Source organism: Salvelinus alpinus, chromosome 10 (assembly GCF_045679555.1).
Source record: "Salvelinus alpinus chromosome 10, SLU_Salpinus.1, whole genome shotgun sequence".
Lineage (NCBI taxonomy): Eukaryota > Metazoa > Chordata > Actinopteri > Salmoniformes > Salmonidae > Salvelinus > Salvelinus alpinus.
Window position 1 is genome coordinate 27,335,932 of NC_092095.1, and position 13,505 is coordinate 27,349,436.

A 13,505-nucleotide genomic window follows, 5' to 3' on the forward strand; every position below is an offset into this window, starting at 1 on the left:
CACTATCTCCCGTAAAATGATACAGTCAATAAAATGAGTGACGTTTCTGTCAAATGGCATTCATCAGACAGAGAAACTGTGGAGACAGAAGACATGATGAAGTTAGCTCTGGTCCAGGGTGTTATATGCAGCTTGCTGATGCTGAGGTTCAGAATTAGCAAGCTGCATATAAGTCCTTGGACCAGAGCAAGAGTATGAGTGATCGTGCTGAGATACTTCCTTTGGGTTATTGCTATTCACACAAATCACTAAAATAAGACTAAAATAAAGTGTTACATCCTGCTTTAATATTATCCCATGATACTTTACATTCCTTTTAAATCATTTTGTTGAATACTATATATTTAAAAAAAAGAAGAAAATATTTATTAGATACAAACGAATGTAAGAAACGGATGGATGTTGTGTTAGTACTCTGTGGTTCCAGATAACTTCAAAAGATAACAGTAACTTTATAGTGTGGCTAATTATTCAAAATCCACCAACAGATGACAGAGTGCAGGCAAGTGACTGGTCGCACATCTTGTCCTCCATACAAGAAAATGTTCAGAGAAAATGTCACGCTGTCGTTGCTCAACACATATCTGGATAACTTACTGTATGTCTAAGTGAACACAACTACCCCATTGAACCCATTTCCGATGGAAGACGGCTGCCGGGTTAAAACCGCCCATCACTCTGTCCTAGTCCTGACATGACTGAGGAGAGGAGAGGCATTCTGTGGCACTCTGGGCTTTGTAATTACAGCGAGCGCTGTGCAGCTCAACCGCACCTGTCGAGACGTTACAGATGCGGGAGGATGAGAGGGAACCATAGACTTACATGAGGGGAATGAGGAGGAATGTCAATTCCTATGGCAAGCCAGCGTGTCTTTGAGTGCCACGCCAGCTGTGGTGGCTCGGGCCGTGTCTGAGGCCTGGCTGATTCAGGAACAATTTTCAGGGTAATTAGGACAGAGAGAAAAAAGAGGAGTCTCTCAGGGGACGAGATAGAGTCACTGTCCTCAGCAAAGAGACTCTCCAGTGAGACAAGCTGTATGCTTCTGGTTTGGCCCTCACTAGAAACACTTGGGGTGGATCAGTTGGTAGGAGGGTTGGGTTCTTGCATAGATCACCTACACTGAATACCGGTACGCATGTCGTCAAGACCATTTGGATGAAAGTCTGCTAAATGCCTAAACACAAACAGACAAAATATGTGTGACTATGACGAGCACGAGGGTCCAAGTTTTGTAAAAGTTACCACCACAGCTGAACAATATGGACTCTGCTGCAGCACTTACATGGTGCACCTAACGGTGTGGAGTCGGGGTGGTACTGGCTGCGTATGGCGGCTACCAGGCTGTTCCCAGGTCTGTGAATCAGGGAAGCTACTCGACTCCGGGACACATCAGACGCCTGGGACAGACACCACAAAGATCATCATCACTGTGATCCTCATCGTCATAATCTCAATCATCAGCTCATAGAAGACATTAGACGAGTCTACTATTATGACTACTATACGACTCCATTAGTAATGACAAATAGACCGTTCAATTCCATTCCAAGAGGATTCTCTCACCTCTCCAGCACTGTAGCTGCGTAGTCTCTGCAGGTGCTGCCTGTGGGTCAGATGGTTGGGCAGACGGCCGTTCTGTAAGGGGATCCTGGGGTCAATGAAGGTTGTCGCCCGGCTGTTGTGGTCCACGAAAAACGACTGGAAAGAAGAGGAAAACAATGTCAAACAGAGATTTACATGAACAGGACTTAAGATGAAGTATCCAGGGGAAACCCACAACCATGGTACCTAAAGTTTCATTACACTTCACCATGGCTCAAGTATCTTTCCACTGTGGCTAGACATTATAGGTGGAATCCTGACTTCAGATAACTCAAGCTTCTTATTGACAATCAACTATGGAATCGGGGTACAATCCGAATCCCTCAGAATTCTTAGCTTCATCATTTCTCATTTCAGGACTAAGCTCCATCTCTCAATTATAACTACAACCTAACTATAGGTGCATAGACGCATTTTGGATAAGTGAGCAGACCGTTACCTTGCCCTGTGGGTCTGTTTTGATCTCCCAGCCTCGGGGCAGCTCTAGTTGTGTGTCGGCAAACTTGTTGAGGAAGATCACCAGGTCTCTGTTGTGCTGGTAGCGCTCAAAGTTGCGTGCGTCCCGCCGGACCTTCAGGATCATGTGCTTCAGACAGGTACTGCTGGTGAATATCCGGTAGGCACCCTGGGATAGCGACACAGAGAATACATTACATTACAGGACGTGGTGTGATGTGGTTATACCGTGACAGTGGAAAAAGACCCAATTTACTGGCTTGTAATGCTTCTGAACGCTATTGGAGTCATTGTGCACAAACGGCGCAACCAACGCTCTCTCCACACAAACGTGCCAGGCTTTATTACATAAACACTAAAAGCACGGCGAAGTTTCAGTCAAACCATAAAGCTTGTGTTTACAGTATTGTAGAGTATGCTTTTAGACACCACCCTGAACTGAAATAGAATGTCACAGAATCCGCAAACAAAGTTATCCGATCGGGTGTACTTAGTAGTAATACACACTATTTGACCTTTCCATCAGATCAACTATCTATAAACTCCTTTCAACCCAGGGGAATAATTTCTCCCTTTCTGCCTCTCTCTATCAGTTGACAGGTCACGTCCCCACCTCTGTAACGGCTTCCCTTGCTTTGGCAGGAAGTTGCAGCGAGCTCCGACTCCCAACGGTCGATGGATCAATAACCAGACTCTATAAATAGATCGGCCATCGGTATGGAACAACGCCGTATCGACCCAACCGCAACCGCTGGGCTTAGTTTGATGAGGTCATGACCGTGAGAGGACCATGAAGTTACTGTTGGTGGTAATACGCACCGTTTACCAAGGCAAAAGCAGGGTGACATTATCTGGAAATAGACCTGAAGTGCTCAGGGATATGACCTGTCCTGTGCTGTGCTCTGAGGGAAGATGGTGAACGGGGGAAACTGCACTGAACAAAAATATAAACGCAACCTGTAAAGTGCTGGTCCCATGTTTTTATGAGCTGAAATAAAAGCTCCCAGAAATTTTCCAAAAGCACAAAAAGCTTATTTGTCTCAAATTTGCTGCACAAATGTGTTTACAACCCTGACAGGTGTGGCATATCAAGATGCTGATTAAAGATCATGATCATTACACAGCTGCACCTTGTGCTGGGGACAATAAAAGGACACTCTAAAATGTGCAGTTTTGCCACACAACACAATGCCACAGATGTCTCAATTTTTGAGTGAGTGTGCAATTGGCATGCTGACTGCTGGAATGTCCACCAGAGCTGTTGCCAGAGAATTTCATGTTAATTTCTCTACCATAAGCCGCCTCTAACATTGTTTTAGAGAATTTGGCAGTACGTCCAACCGGACTCACAACCACCGACCACGTGTATGACGTTGTGTGGGTGAGTGGTTTGCTGATGTCAATGTTGTGAACAGAGTGCCCCATGGTGGGGTTATGGTATGGGCTGGCATAAGCTACGGACAATGAACACAATTGCATTTTATCAATGCCAATTTGAATGCACAGAGATACCGTGACGAGATCCTGAGGCCCATTGTCGTGCCATTCACCCGCAACCATCACCCCATGTTTCAGTATGATAATGCAGAGCCCCATGTTGCAAGGATCTGTACACAATTCCAAGAAGCTGAAAATGTACTAGTTCTTCTATGGCCTGCATACTCACAAGACATGTCAACCATTGAGCATGTTTGGGATGCTCTGGATCAACGTGCACAACAGTGTGTTCCAGTTCCTGCCAATATCCAGAAACTTTGCACAGCCACAGTCATCAACTCTATGCAAAAGAGATGTGTCACACTGCATTTGGCAAATGGTGGTCACACCAGATACTGACTGGTTTTCTAATCCACGTCCCTTCCCTTTTTTTTTTTTAAAGGTATCTGTGACCAACAGATGCATATCTGTATTCCCAGTAGTAAAATCCATAGATTAGGGCCTGATGAATGTATTTCAATTGACTGATTTACTTATATGAACTGTAACTCAGAATAGGTTCTTGTGATAGGGCAACAAGGTCAGTGTTAACATGTGCTGTGTCATCAGGTACAGTGGTAGGATCGAGGTGAGACAGAGGTGAACTGTGTATTTCAACAGAGACCAACATACTGTAGGAATCAAGCGCCAGTTTACCAGGTGTTTACACACTGTAGCAAAGTTTGATTTATTCAGAAGGGAATGAATCACTGGTAGGTTATCAAAGTCAAAACAGACAGTAAATAAAGGTTCAACTGACAGTCAAACATTACATCCAAAGACCTAAACTATCAAAGGACTATTCCTATTTGAACAGCACTTACGTAGTTGGCGTGTAGGACCGTGAAGAACTCGGGGTGGGTGACGAACTTAACGGCAGGGCACTGGAGGAGCAAGGTGATCTTCTGGTTGCTGACAGGGGACGAGGGGCCCTCTCTCCTTGGCTCTGCACACAAAAGTAGGCAATGCGTATCTAAATATTGAATAATATATGTACAATATGCATGTAATACTGTAGTACCACATACCTTGATCATGTTAATACCATATTAACGCCATGTCGGTCGAGCATGGAGCTTGCAATGGGTCATGGGTATGCGAAAAGGTATGCATCCACTATTGTAAGCGTCAACTAAATGGCATATTCCATTATGGTTTAGGTAGAGGAGTGAGATACACACCAATGGCCTGTGGTGGAGAGTCTGTTTCCGTTTCCGTGCTGACACTTCTCTCCAACCTCCGTCCACCACACTCATCCTCCGTCGCCATGGTCCTCTGGATGTTCTGGTACCTGGAAAGGAACAGGGAGTGACATCACTGTACGTCAGTACACCAACGAGGCACCTTATTGCATCGAGGCACTTTTACGGTCAACTCTGTTGACTTGATCTGCTACTGTACACACTCGAGCAGTAAAAGTAGAAATGAATCTATACAGTACTGCAGCTTTGCACCGTTTTGTCATTGATAAACTAAACGTTATACTTTCAAGATGCAACCCACGTCAAAGACAGCATCCACCTTTCTTAAAGCTGTAATCCATAGCAGTGGAACTGCCAGGTCCGTTTGCAATATAACTGGGTCATTTCTCATCTCTTATTATTCCTTTATTGGTCAGTGGGTGTCCCTTGTGGCATAAAATTAGGTCAGTGTGTGGAAGGAGAAATTAGTTTATTTCTGAAGGTGTGTGTTCTGAATCTAATGTGGGCAAATCACTCTGGAGCATTAAAGACAAGGGGGCCCTCAGCGACCGGGAGCCAAACGATGGCTTCATTGCATCTTTACAGATTTAAATGTGTGTGTGTGTGTGTGTGTGTGTGTGTGTGGGGGGGGGGGGGGGGGGGAGGGATGGGGGGTGATTGTGTGTGTGCGTTATAGAAAAATAGAGAATGAAAAAGAGCGATTGTCAAATGGGAATTTAGATGGGAATTTAGGATGCATGCCCAGACATGTCCACTAGATGGCAGTACTACACAAACATAAGAGTAAACTGACGGCTTACCACAGAGGGGATATGCATGAAAAGTAGTTACAGAGCACATCACTGAGAAACCAACTGGTCATCACATCGTATGACTAAGGCAAGGCAGCCTAAGAGATATTCAATCATGCATGACCCATTCTGACCATCTTATGCACTGAAGTAGATCCCCGTCTCTGCTCTCGTCCTCTCATCCCCCATTTTCTATCCCCCTTTCTTTATTACCCTCCCCTGTCTCCTCTCTCCATCCCCTCATCCCCCCTTCTCCGGTGCTTCAGGATGCCCATGGCCAGGAAGAACGTGTACAAACACTAATCTGTTCCCTGTGCTGTGGGATTACTAAATACAACATGAAATGTCTTGGCACTTCTTTATTTACCTATTTTAACATTGCAGTTGGGGCAGCGGCCAGTTGTGAGTGAATGTATCGATGTCCTCTATGTGCTTGTGTATGCTGGACTGATGCTTTTCAATGTGCATGATGATGAATGTGCAGGTGTACGGTGATGCCAAAGGGAAGGACATTAAAGTTCTATTCCATTCTATTCTCTCAACCCCAAACAAGACCACAAACCACCCACACAACCCAGAAAGTGAGGCATCACAATAGACCGCTCCCCATCCTCCTCTACAACCCTCTCTCAACCCCATTCCCTCCTCCTCTAACCTCATCCCCTCTTTCTCCCAACCTCACCTCCTGTTGAGCTGCTCCATCTGCTGGGTGGAGCTGGAGCGCTGGATGCCGTTACACTTGGAGGCGGCGTGCGTGGGCCTCCGCCAGGTGGTGGTGCGGTTCACATGGTCCACGTAGAAGACACGTCCGTGGCTGTCGATGCGCGCCTCCCAGTCTGCACACACACACAGGAAGTACAGAGAGAGAGAGGGAGGGGGACACAGAGAGGGAGATGTGATCGTAATATGACACCCAATTAAGAATGACAGAAAAAGAAAGGAGAGGAATTGAAGGGAAAAGAAGTTGAAAGGGGTTTGATTAAGAGATCTAGTAGTAGCAAAAGGGAAAGCTGGAGACAGGAAAGAGGAGTAAGGATGGAATGGGAGGTTTGCTTTGGGAGATGATTGAAGCTGACAAGGGGTTATTGTCTGCTGTGGTCAGCTGGCTTTGGGATCAAAGTAATCTCACGGATGTGATATTGTATTAAGCAACTAGCTATATGCTTCACACCCCACGACAGTCAGAAAGGTTGCTAACATCAGACAGGAGTTGGACGCCTAAAGGTGCATGTACAGTACATCCCTGCATGAATGGCCCTCAGTAAATGGTAAACACATGAGCTTAAAGTCATAAACTACGTCCCAAATTGCACCCTATTCCCTATATAGTGCACTACTTTCAATGAGAATCCTATGGGTCCAGGTAAAAAGTAGTGCACTATATAAGGAATAGGGTTCCATTTGGAATGCAGACTTGTCAGCTTTGGCGGTCCCTATAGGAATTACACATACATACTGTACATCCACAGCAACAGAGGACCCTTGCCCACAGATTTACACATTAATAGTGAAGGTGACCGAGAGCCAAAGTGCCACTTCACCAGCGTGCCTGATGACACATACTGGCAACCATGAAGTGAAAATACAAGGGATCCTTCCTGACTTCTTAAAAATATGATTGAGATCCTGTGTTTAAAACTTGGAAGTGCTTCTAAATGGCATCTGTTGTTTGTGAGACAGGGCTGATGGCTAGCTATGATGCCATTAATGAGGTCTACAGTTGTAGCCAAGGAGCAGCATGTAAAGTAATCTCCCAAAACCACTTAAGCCTCCATCCCAACACATCCATTTAGCCTGCTGTACATCTTTCCCCTTTCTGTCATTCCCTTTCCCTGTCTTTCCTCTATCTTCTTGAAACCCTCAGGGTGTTCAGAAGCTGGGCCTCACCCTGGCCAAATCTCTTTCCCTTCTCCTCCCTCTGTTTAATCATCATCTGTCTCTCTGTAGCAGGGCATGGCAGTGGGTGGGGCACAGCAGTGGGCGGGGCACAACCGTGCGCGGGGCACAGCAGTGGGTGGGGCACAGCAGTGGGCGGGGCACAGCAGTGGGCGGGGCACGGCAGTGGGTGGGGAATCATGGTGATGGGATTCACTCTGGGATTAGAAACCTGCTGGTTTTCACAACACATGGCACGGAGTGAGGGAGAGAGAGAGAGATCATCTCATCTGACACCCACCCACCCACCCAGGAAGTGGATTATAACCCACTAAACGCACAGCAGTACAGCCTGCTAGTAGAAGCAGCAGAAAATATCCTCACCCCAAAATCAAGGCAACGGTATTGAAATGGAACTTATCGCTCACGAGACAATGATGCATCAGTTGTATACTACTGTATTCAGACTGGCAGAATCATGGGTAGTGTAGTCAGTGCTGTGGCAAGCAAACAGAGAGAGAAACAGAGAAACATGCATACAGGATATTATTACTGTGGAGGGAGTTACTTTGAGTCAGCGTGGAGAGTTGTGGGTATTATCACTGCACTGCAGAGTAGAGCTGAATATTCAAGCCTATTTGGGGATGTGGATATGTCTACTTGAGGCTGTAAGGTGCTTACGTTAGATATGAGTGCTTTGGGAGATGCACGATTGAGAGGCAGTTACTGTCAGAGATAGTCTGTAGTTTGGTACTGTTTTGAAGAATGTGTGTGCGCACATTCACGTGTCCTAAATACTAACACAGTATGAGTCAGTCTGTGAGCTGTGAGCATAGTAACAACATCTCCTGACAGAAATATACCTCCTCGCTGCAGCTCCTCTCCATCCCTGCTCTGCTTATTCTAATGAGCTGGAATAGAGTCCCTCTTGGTGCAGCAACACTATATTTGTGGCTGTCAGATCTCTCCCTGGTAACTCTCCACTGATTTGGTTTTGGAGGCTATTTTTAGCCATTTCATAGTAAAAACCAAAGCTCAGCAGGGCTTCTGCTGGTGTGACATTGCACCAAATCCCAATATCAACACAGAGAAAGACCAACCGAAAAACAGGATGAATTCTCTGCTCACAGGGGAAGAGAAACTTGAGTAAACAAATAAAAAAATGAAAAGCAATGTAAAAGGGAAGAGTGAAATATTTCATCGTATTTTTTTCTATTGTGAATATTTTTCATTTTGCTGCAATTTAACTTGCAGAAGAGTTCACAAGGAACGATGTCTATGTTAGCGATAAACTACATTTTCCAGCTGCAGTCACATTCATCTCTTTTCTAGGGTTCATGGAACTTGTAGTCCAACAGACCTTAGTGTGAGGCGAACCCAACAGCCTCCACTAGCATCAGACGCCCTGCTGATATAAATATAGACTGCCTCTCCCGCTCTGCCTCTCTAGGGCCTGTCACTATAGAAACGGTGGTGGCGAGGGCTGTGGTGCCTGATGTGTTAGATGTACAGCACCCCAGGATGCCACATAGTAGCATATACTGTAGTAGCACCTAGAAACCCAATCTGGCAACCCATGTGTAGCAACACCTTGGACATAAAACACGCCAGGTCTCATGACTCCAGTGGGACCAGGGCGACCAGACATGACTGTTCTAGAAGGTCAAATCACTATGGCGTGAAAGGTCGTACAGAAAACGTCAAGGATGGATCAATGTACTGATAGACAGAGAGATGGATAGGTACCACCAGAATGGTGTGTCCCTCGCCATTGGAGAGATGTTAAGAGAAATGGCTACATGCACATCGATGAATGTGACACACATATCAACGCACACGGGCGCGTGCACACACAGACACACGACTCCGGGGTAAGAGTAAAGGTGGTGAATGATGTTGGAAGTCTTACTTGGAGGCAACGGTTCATCAACAGTTGGGTAATGGTGGGTGTCAGGTCGCAAAGCAGGAGGATGACCGCATGGCAAGTAACTATCTCCTATATAGACATGGGACGAGAAACACAGGGGAACCTGTGAGCTAACAGAGGGGAGAAATGGTTGGTGAACGTAGACATGTATCCCATATATCAGCTCACATCGGATATATGTCAGGGGTCGAGAAATTGGAGGAGAAAATGCAGTTTCAGTGTTATTGAGAGATTTTTCGCCAGGTTGGAGACCTGCTTTCGCCGGGTTGACCCCAGCTAAAAAAATCAGGAGGTAGAAAAGTAAATACCTGTGCAGAATGGATGCTGTGCCACTGAAACTTAATGATGGCGCATGGTATTTCTATGGCACTCTACCCAGCCTAGAGGGACCACAAAGTAAACACCATCTTACAGTGACCAGAGAGAGTGAGCGAGAGATTGAGATAGAGAGACACATTGTGGGGGTGGTGTGGGCGTGACTTTTTTCAGTTCACAAAGTGCAGTGTGCGTGGCTGCTACTGTATGGCCCTATAAAATCGGTTTTATTTCTGGCCTGATTCCTTTTTGATTTATCTCCCTTTGGTTTTTCCAGGTTAAATATTTAGCTTTTTTTTTTGGCTCTTTTTTTGTTGTTGTATTTTTTGTATTTTTTATTTCCCCCTTTTTTCTCCCCAATTTCGTGGTATCCAATTGGTAGTTACTTGTCTCATCGCTGCAACTCCAGTACGGACTCGGGAGAGGCGAAGGTCGAGACACGTGCGTCCTCCGAAACACGACCCAACCAAGACACAGTGCTTCTTGAAACAATGCCCGCTTAACCCGGAAGCCAGCCACACCAACGTGTCGGAGGAAACACTGTACACCCGGCAACCGTGTCAGCCTGCATGCGCCCGGCCCGCCACTGTAGTCGCTAGAGCCTTAGACCACTGCACCACTTGGGAGGCCTCAAAAATCATACGTTTTTAATTGAAAAACAACAACATTTTAGGTTCTAAGTCCACAACTATGTTTAAACCACATCAGGAGACCCTTTAACAGGCTACTCTTTAATTAATGCAAGTGCGCACCAGGAAGAGACCGCTGTTTGGTTAAGCGGTGTTGCTTTAGCGCTCATGTGATTGCAGAGTTTGCAAAAGAAATGGCCACTGGATTGCTGTAAATAATCATGTTATCATTCTGCCAGGTAGGCATAGGTTACTTTGTAGTTACTATTTCATTGAGAAGGTTTTTGGGAAAGCCTTTCCATCTTTACGAGAAGAAGGCTGTCATTAGCATCACACCGCTAACGGCTACACAAAGTGTATATGCGCCCACATGCACACAGACAGGGGCATTCCTGCGCCGTTTCAGAAAACTGCATAAAAATACGAATAACTGATGCATTTTGTTCCTGTCTTATGATTCACTTGGGCAAATGAATGCATTAAAAATGTTACGTTGAAAAGATCTAGTTGATTTCATATTAAGTTCACTACATTTTTGAATATTCTTCAATTCCATTTGAATGTTTTGGATTCCGTGATTCTGTCCTCATTCTCGGCAACTGGGATTCTATAAGGCCCTGATACTGTTCCGTGTGTGTCTAGCAATTGTACTGTGTCTGTGTGTGTGTTATTGCACAGAGCGGGCGCTGCTATTTAGAATGTCAGGTAAACGGCAACGGAAGCTCCCAGTGCTGTACACTAACAGGAGTGACTGTTAGCGTGGTGGATCAGTGGGGACTGACTTGGTTCTGCTTGGCCGGGTTAGTACAGGAGTGACTGTTAGCGTGGTGGATCAGTGGGGACTGACTTGGTTCTGCTTGGCCGGGTTAGTACAGTAGTGACTGTTAAGTGGTGGATCAGTGGGGACTGACTTGGTTCTGCTTGGCCGGGTTAGTACAGTAGTGACTGTGAGCGTGGTGGATCAGTGGGGACTGACTTGGTTCTGCTTGGCCGGGTTAGTACAGTAGTGACTGTGAGCGTGGTGGATCAGTGGGGACTGACTTGGTTCTGCTTGGCCGGGTTAGTACAGTAGTGACTGTGAGCGTGGTGGATCAGTGGGGACTGACTTGGTTCTGCTTGGCCGGGTTAGTACAGTAGTGACTGTGAGCGTGGTGGATCAGTGGGGACTGACTTGGTTCTGCTTGGCCGGGTTAGTACAGTAGTGACTGTGAGCGTGGTGGATCAGTGGGCACTGACTTGGTTCTGCTTGGCCGGGTTAGTACAGTAGTGACTGTGAGCGTGCTGGATCAGTGGGGACTGACTTGGTTCTGCTTGGCCGGGTTAGTACAGTAGTGACTGTGAGCGTGGTGGATCAGTGGGGACTGACTTGGTTCTGCTTGGCCGGGTATGTACTGAGTACGTTGTAGCTGCAGGTACCTGCACGCCTTCCACCCACCCACCCCTTCTCTCAGTATTCAGCAGTGTGTGTGGTGAGCGTACTGTGTGTCTGTGTTTGTGCAGGATTTATCTCCCACCGTATAGTATCTCCGTCCATAAAGAGGTACTGTACTGTCAGCCCTCAGAGAGAGGGAGAGCAGAGAAAACGTCAAACAAGTGTCAAGACAAATTACAGATATAAAACCGCCACATGCCCCCCCTCCCAACATTACCCATTTTCTCTAACAATGATAACAATAGTCAGTTACCTAGGTGACAGAAGTTCTGAACATTTTTCATTAGCAATTCTAATTAAGGAAGAATGACTTTGAAGTGTACATGAGATGAAAGGAGAAAGGTATAAAACGCAGGCAGGAGTCTCGCCGTGCGCTGATCGAGCCATTAAATGGGGCCTTCATTTATTAGCTCTGATTTGTGACCTACATTGCGTATCGTGTCTAATGAGAGTCAACATGTAAAATACGGAACACTTGTAGTAAAGCTTTGGAGAACACAGGAGTTCAAGTTGAAAGAAGACCATGCATTTTCAGTGTATACCCTAAAAACAGTCAACAGACATAACGACCCTTTGAAGGTATGTTGCTCAGCAGCAGCAATGTCATCGTGAACAATGTAAATGAAGCTGAATTGTGGACTCGCTTGAACACAACTGTTTCAAATTCAAACGCAATCTGTAACCTGCACTGATTATCTTCCTTATCTTTACTTCAACACAACCCAGCCTCAAACGGTTGGGCATCCACTTTGTGTAGCAGTGTTTTCATCCAGTAACTGAACCAGTAACTTGACCAGTAACTTGACCAGTAACTGAACCAGTAACTGAACCGGTAACTTGACCAGTAACTTGACCGGTAACTGAACCCGTAACTTGACCGGTAACTGAACTAGTAACTGAACCAGTAACTTGACCAGTAACTTGACCAGTAACTGAACTAGTAACTTGACCAGTAACTTGACCGGTAACTGAACCAGTAACTGGACCAGTAACTTGACCAGTAACTGAACTAGTAACTTGACCAGTAACTGAACCAGTAACTGAACCGGTAACTTGACCGGTAACTGAACTAATAACTGAACCAGTAACTGAACCAGTAACTTAACCAGTAACTGAACTAATAACTGAACCAGTAACTGAACCAGTAAATTGATCAGCAACCTGACCAGTAACTTAACCAGTAACTGAACCAATAACTGAACCAATAACTGAACCAATAACTGAACCGGTAGCTGAACCGGTAACTGAACCGGTAACTGAACCGGTAACTTAACCAGCAACTGAACCAGTAACTTAATTAGTACCTGAACCAGTACCTGAACCATTAACTGAACCAGTAACTGAACCAGAAACTGAACAAATAACTGAACTAATAACTGAATCAGTAGCTGACCCAGTAACTAAACCAGTAACTTAACCAGTAGCTGAACTAATAACTGAACCAATAACTGAACCAGTAACTTAACCAGTAGCTGAACTAATAACTGAACCAGTAACTTAACCAGTAGCTGAACTAATAACTCAACCAGTAGCTGAACCAGTAACTTAACCAGTAGCTGAACTAATAACTCAACCAGTAGCTGAACCAGTAACTTAACCAGTAGCTGAACTAATAACTCAACCAGTAGCTGAACCAGTAACTTAACCAGTAGCTGAACTAATAACTCAACCAGTAGCTGAACCAGTAACTTAACCAGTAGCTGAACTAATAACCCAACCAGTAGCTGAACCAGTAACTTAACCAGTAGCTGAACTAATAACCCAACCAGTAGCTGAACCAGTAACTTAACCAGTAGCTGA

General features: G+C 45.5%; 1 protein-coding gene across 1 annotated transcript in view; it reads right to left on the reverse strand.

Annotated features, from left to right (window-relative positions):
- The window catches only part of LOC139531827 (E3 ubiquitin-protein ligase HECW1), a 77,074-nt gene that overhangs the window by 17,725 nt on the left and 45,844 nt on the right, over positions 1 to 13,505 (reverse strand). The window contains exons 11-17 of the mRNA XM_071328701.1: positions 9,312 to 9,398; positions 6,210 to 6,363; positions 4,716 to 4,825; positions 4,359 to 4,480; positions 2,042 to 2,227; positions 1,564 to 1,698; positions 1,283 to 1,397 (exon numbers count right to left, since the gene is read on the reverse strand). Of these exons, the coding sequence (XP_071184802.1) occupies positions 1,283 to 1,397; positions 1,564 to 1,698; positions 2,042 to 2,227; positions 4,359 to 4,480; positions 4,716 to 4,825; positions 6,210 to 6,363; positions 9,312 to 9,398 (909 nt within the window). The remainder of the gene's footprint in view (positions 1 to 1,282; positions 1,398 to 1,563; positions 1,699 to 2,041; positions 2,228 to 4,358; positions 4,481 to 4,715; positions 4,826 to 6,209; positions 6,364 to 9,311; positions 9,399 to 13,505) is intronic.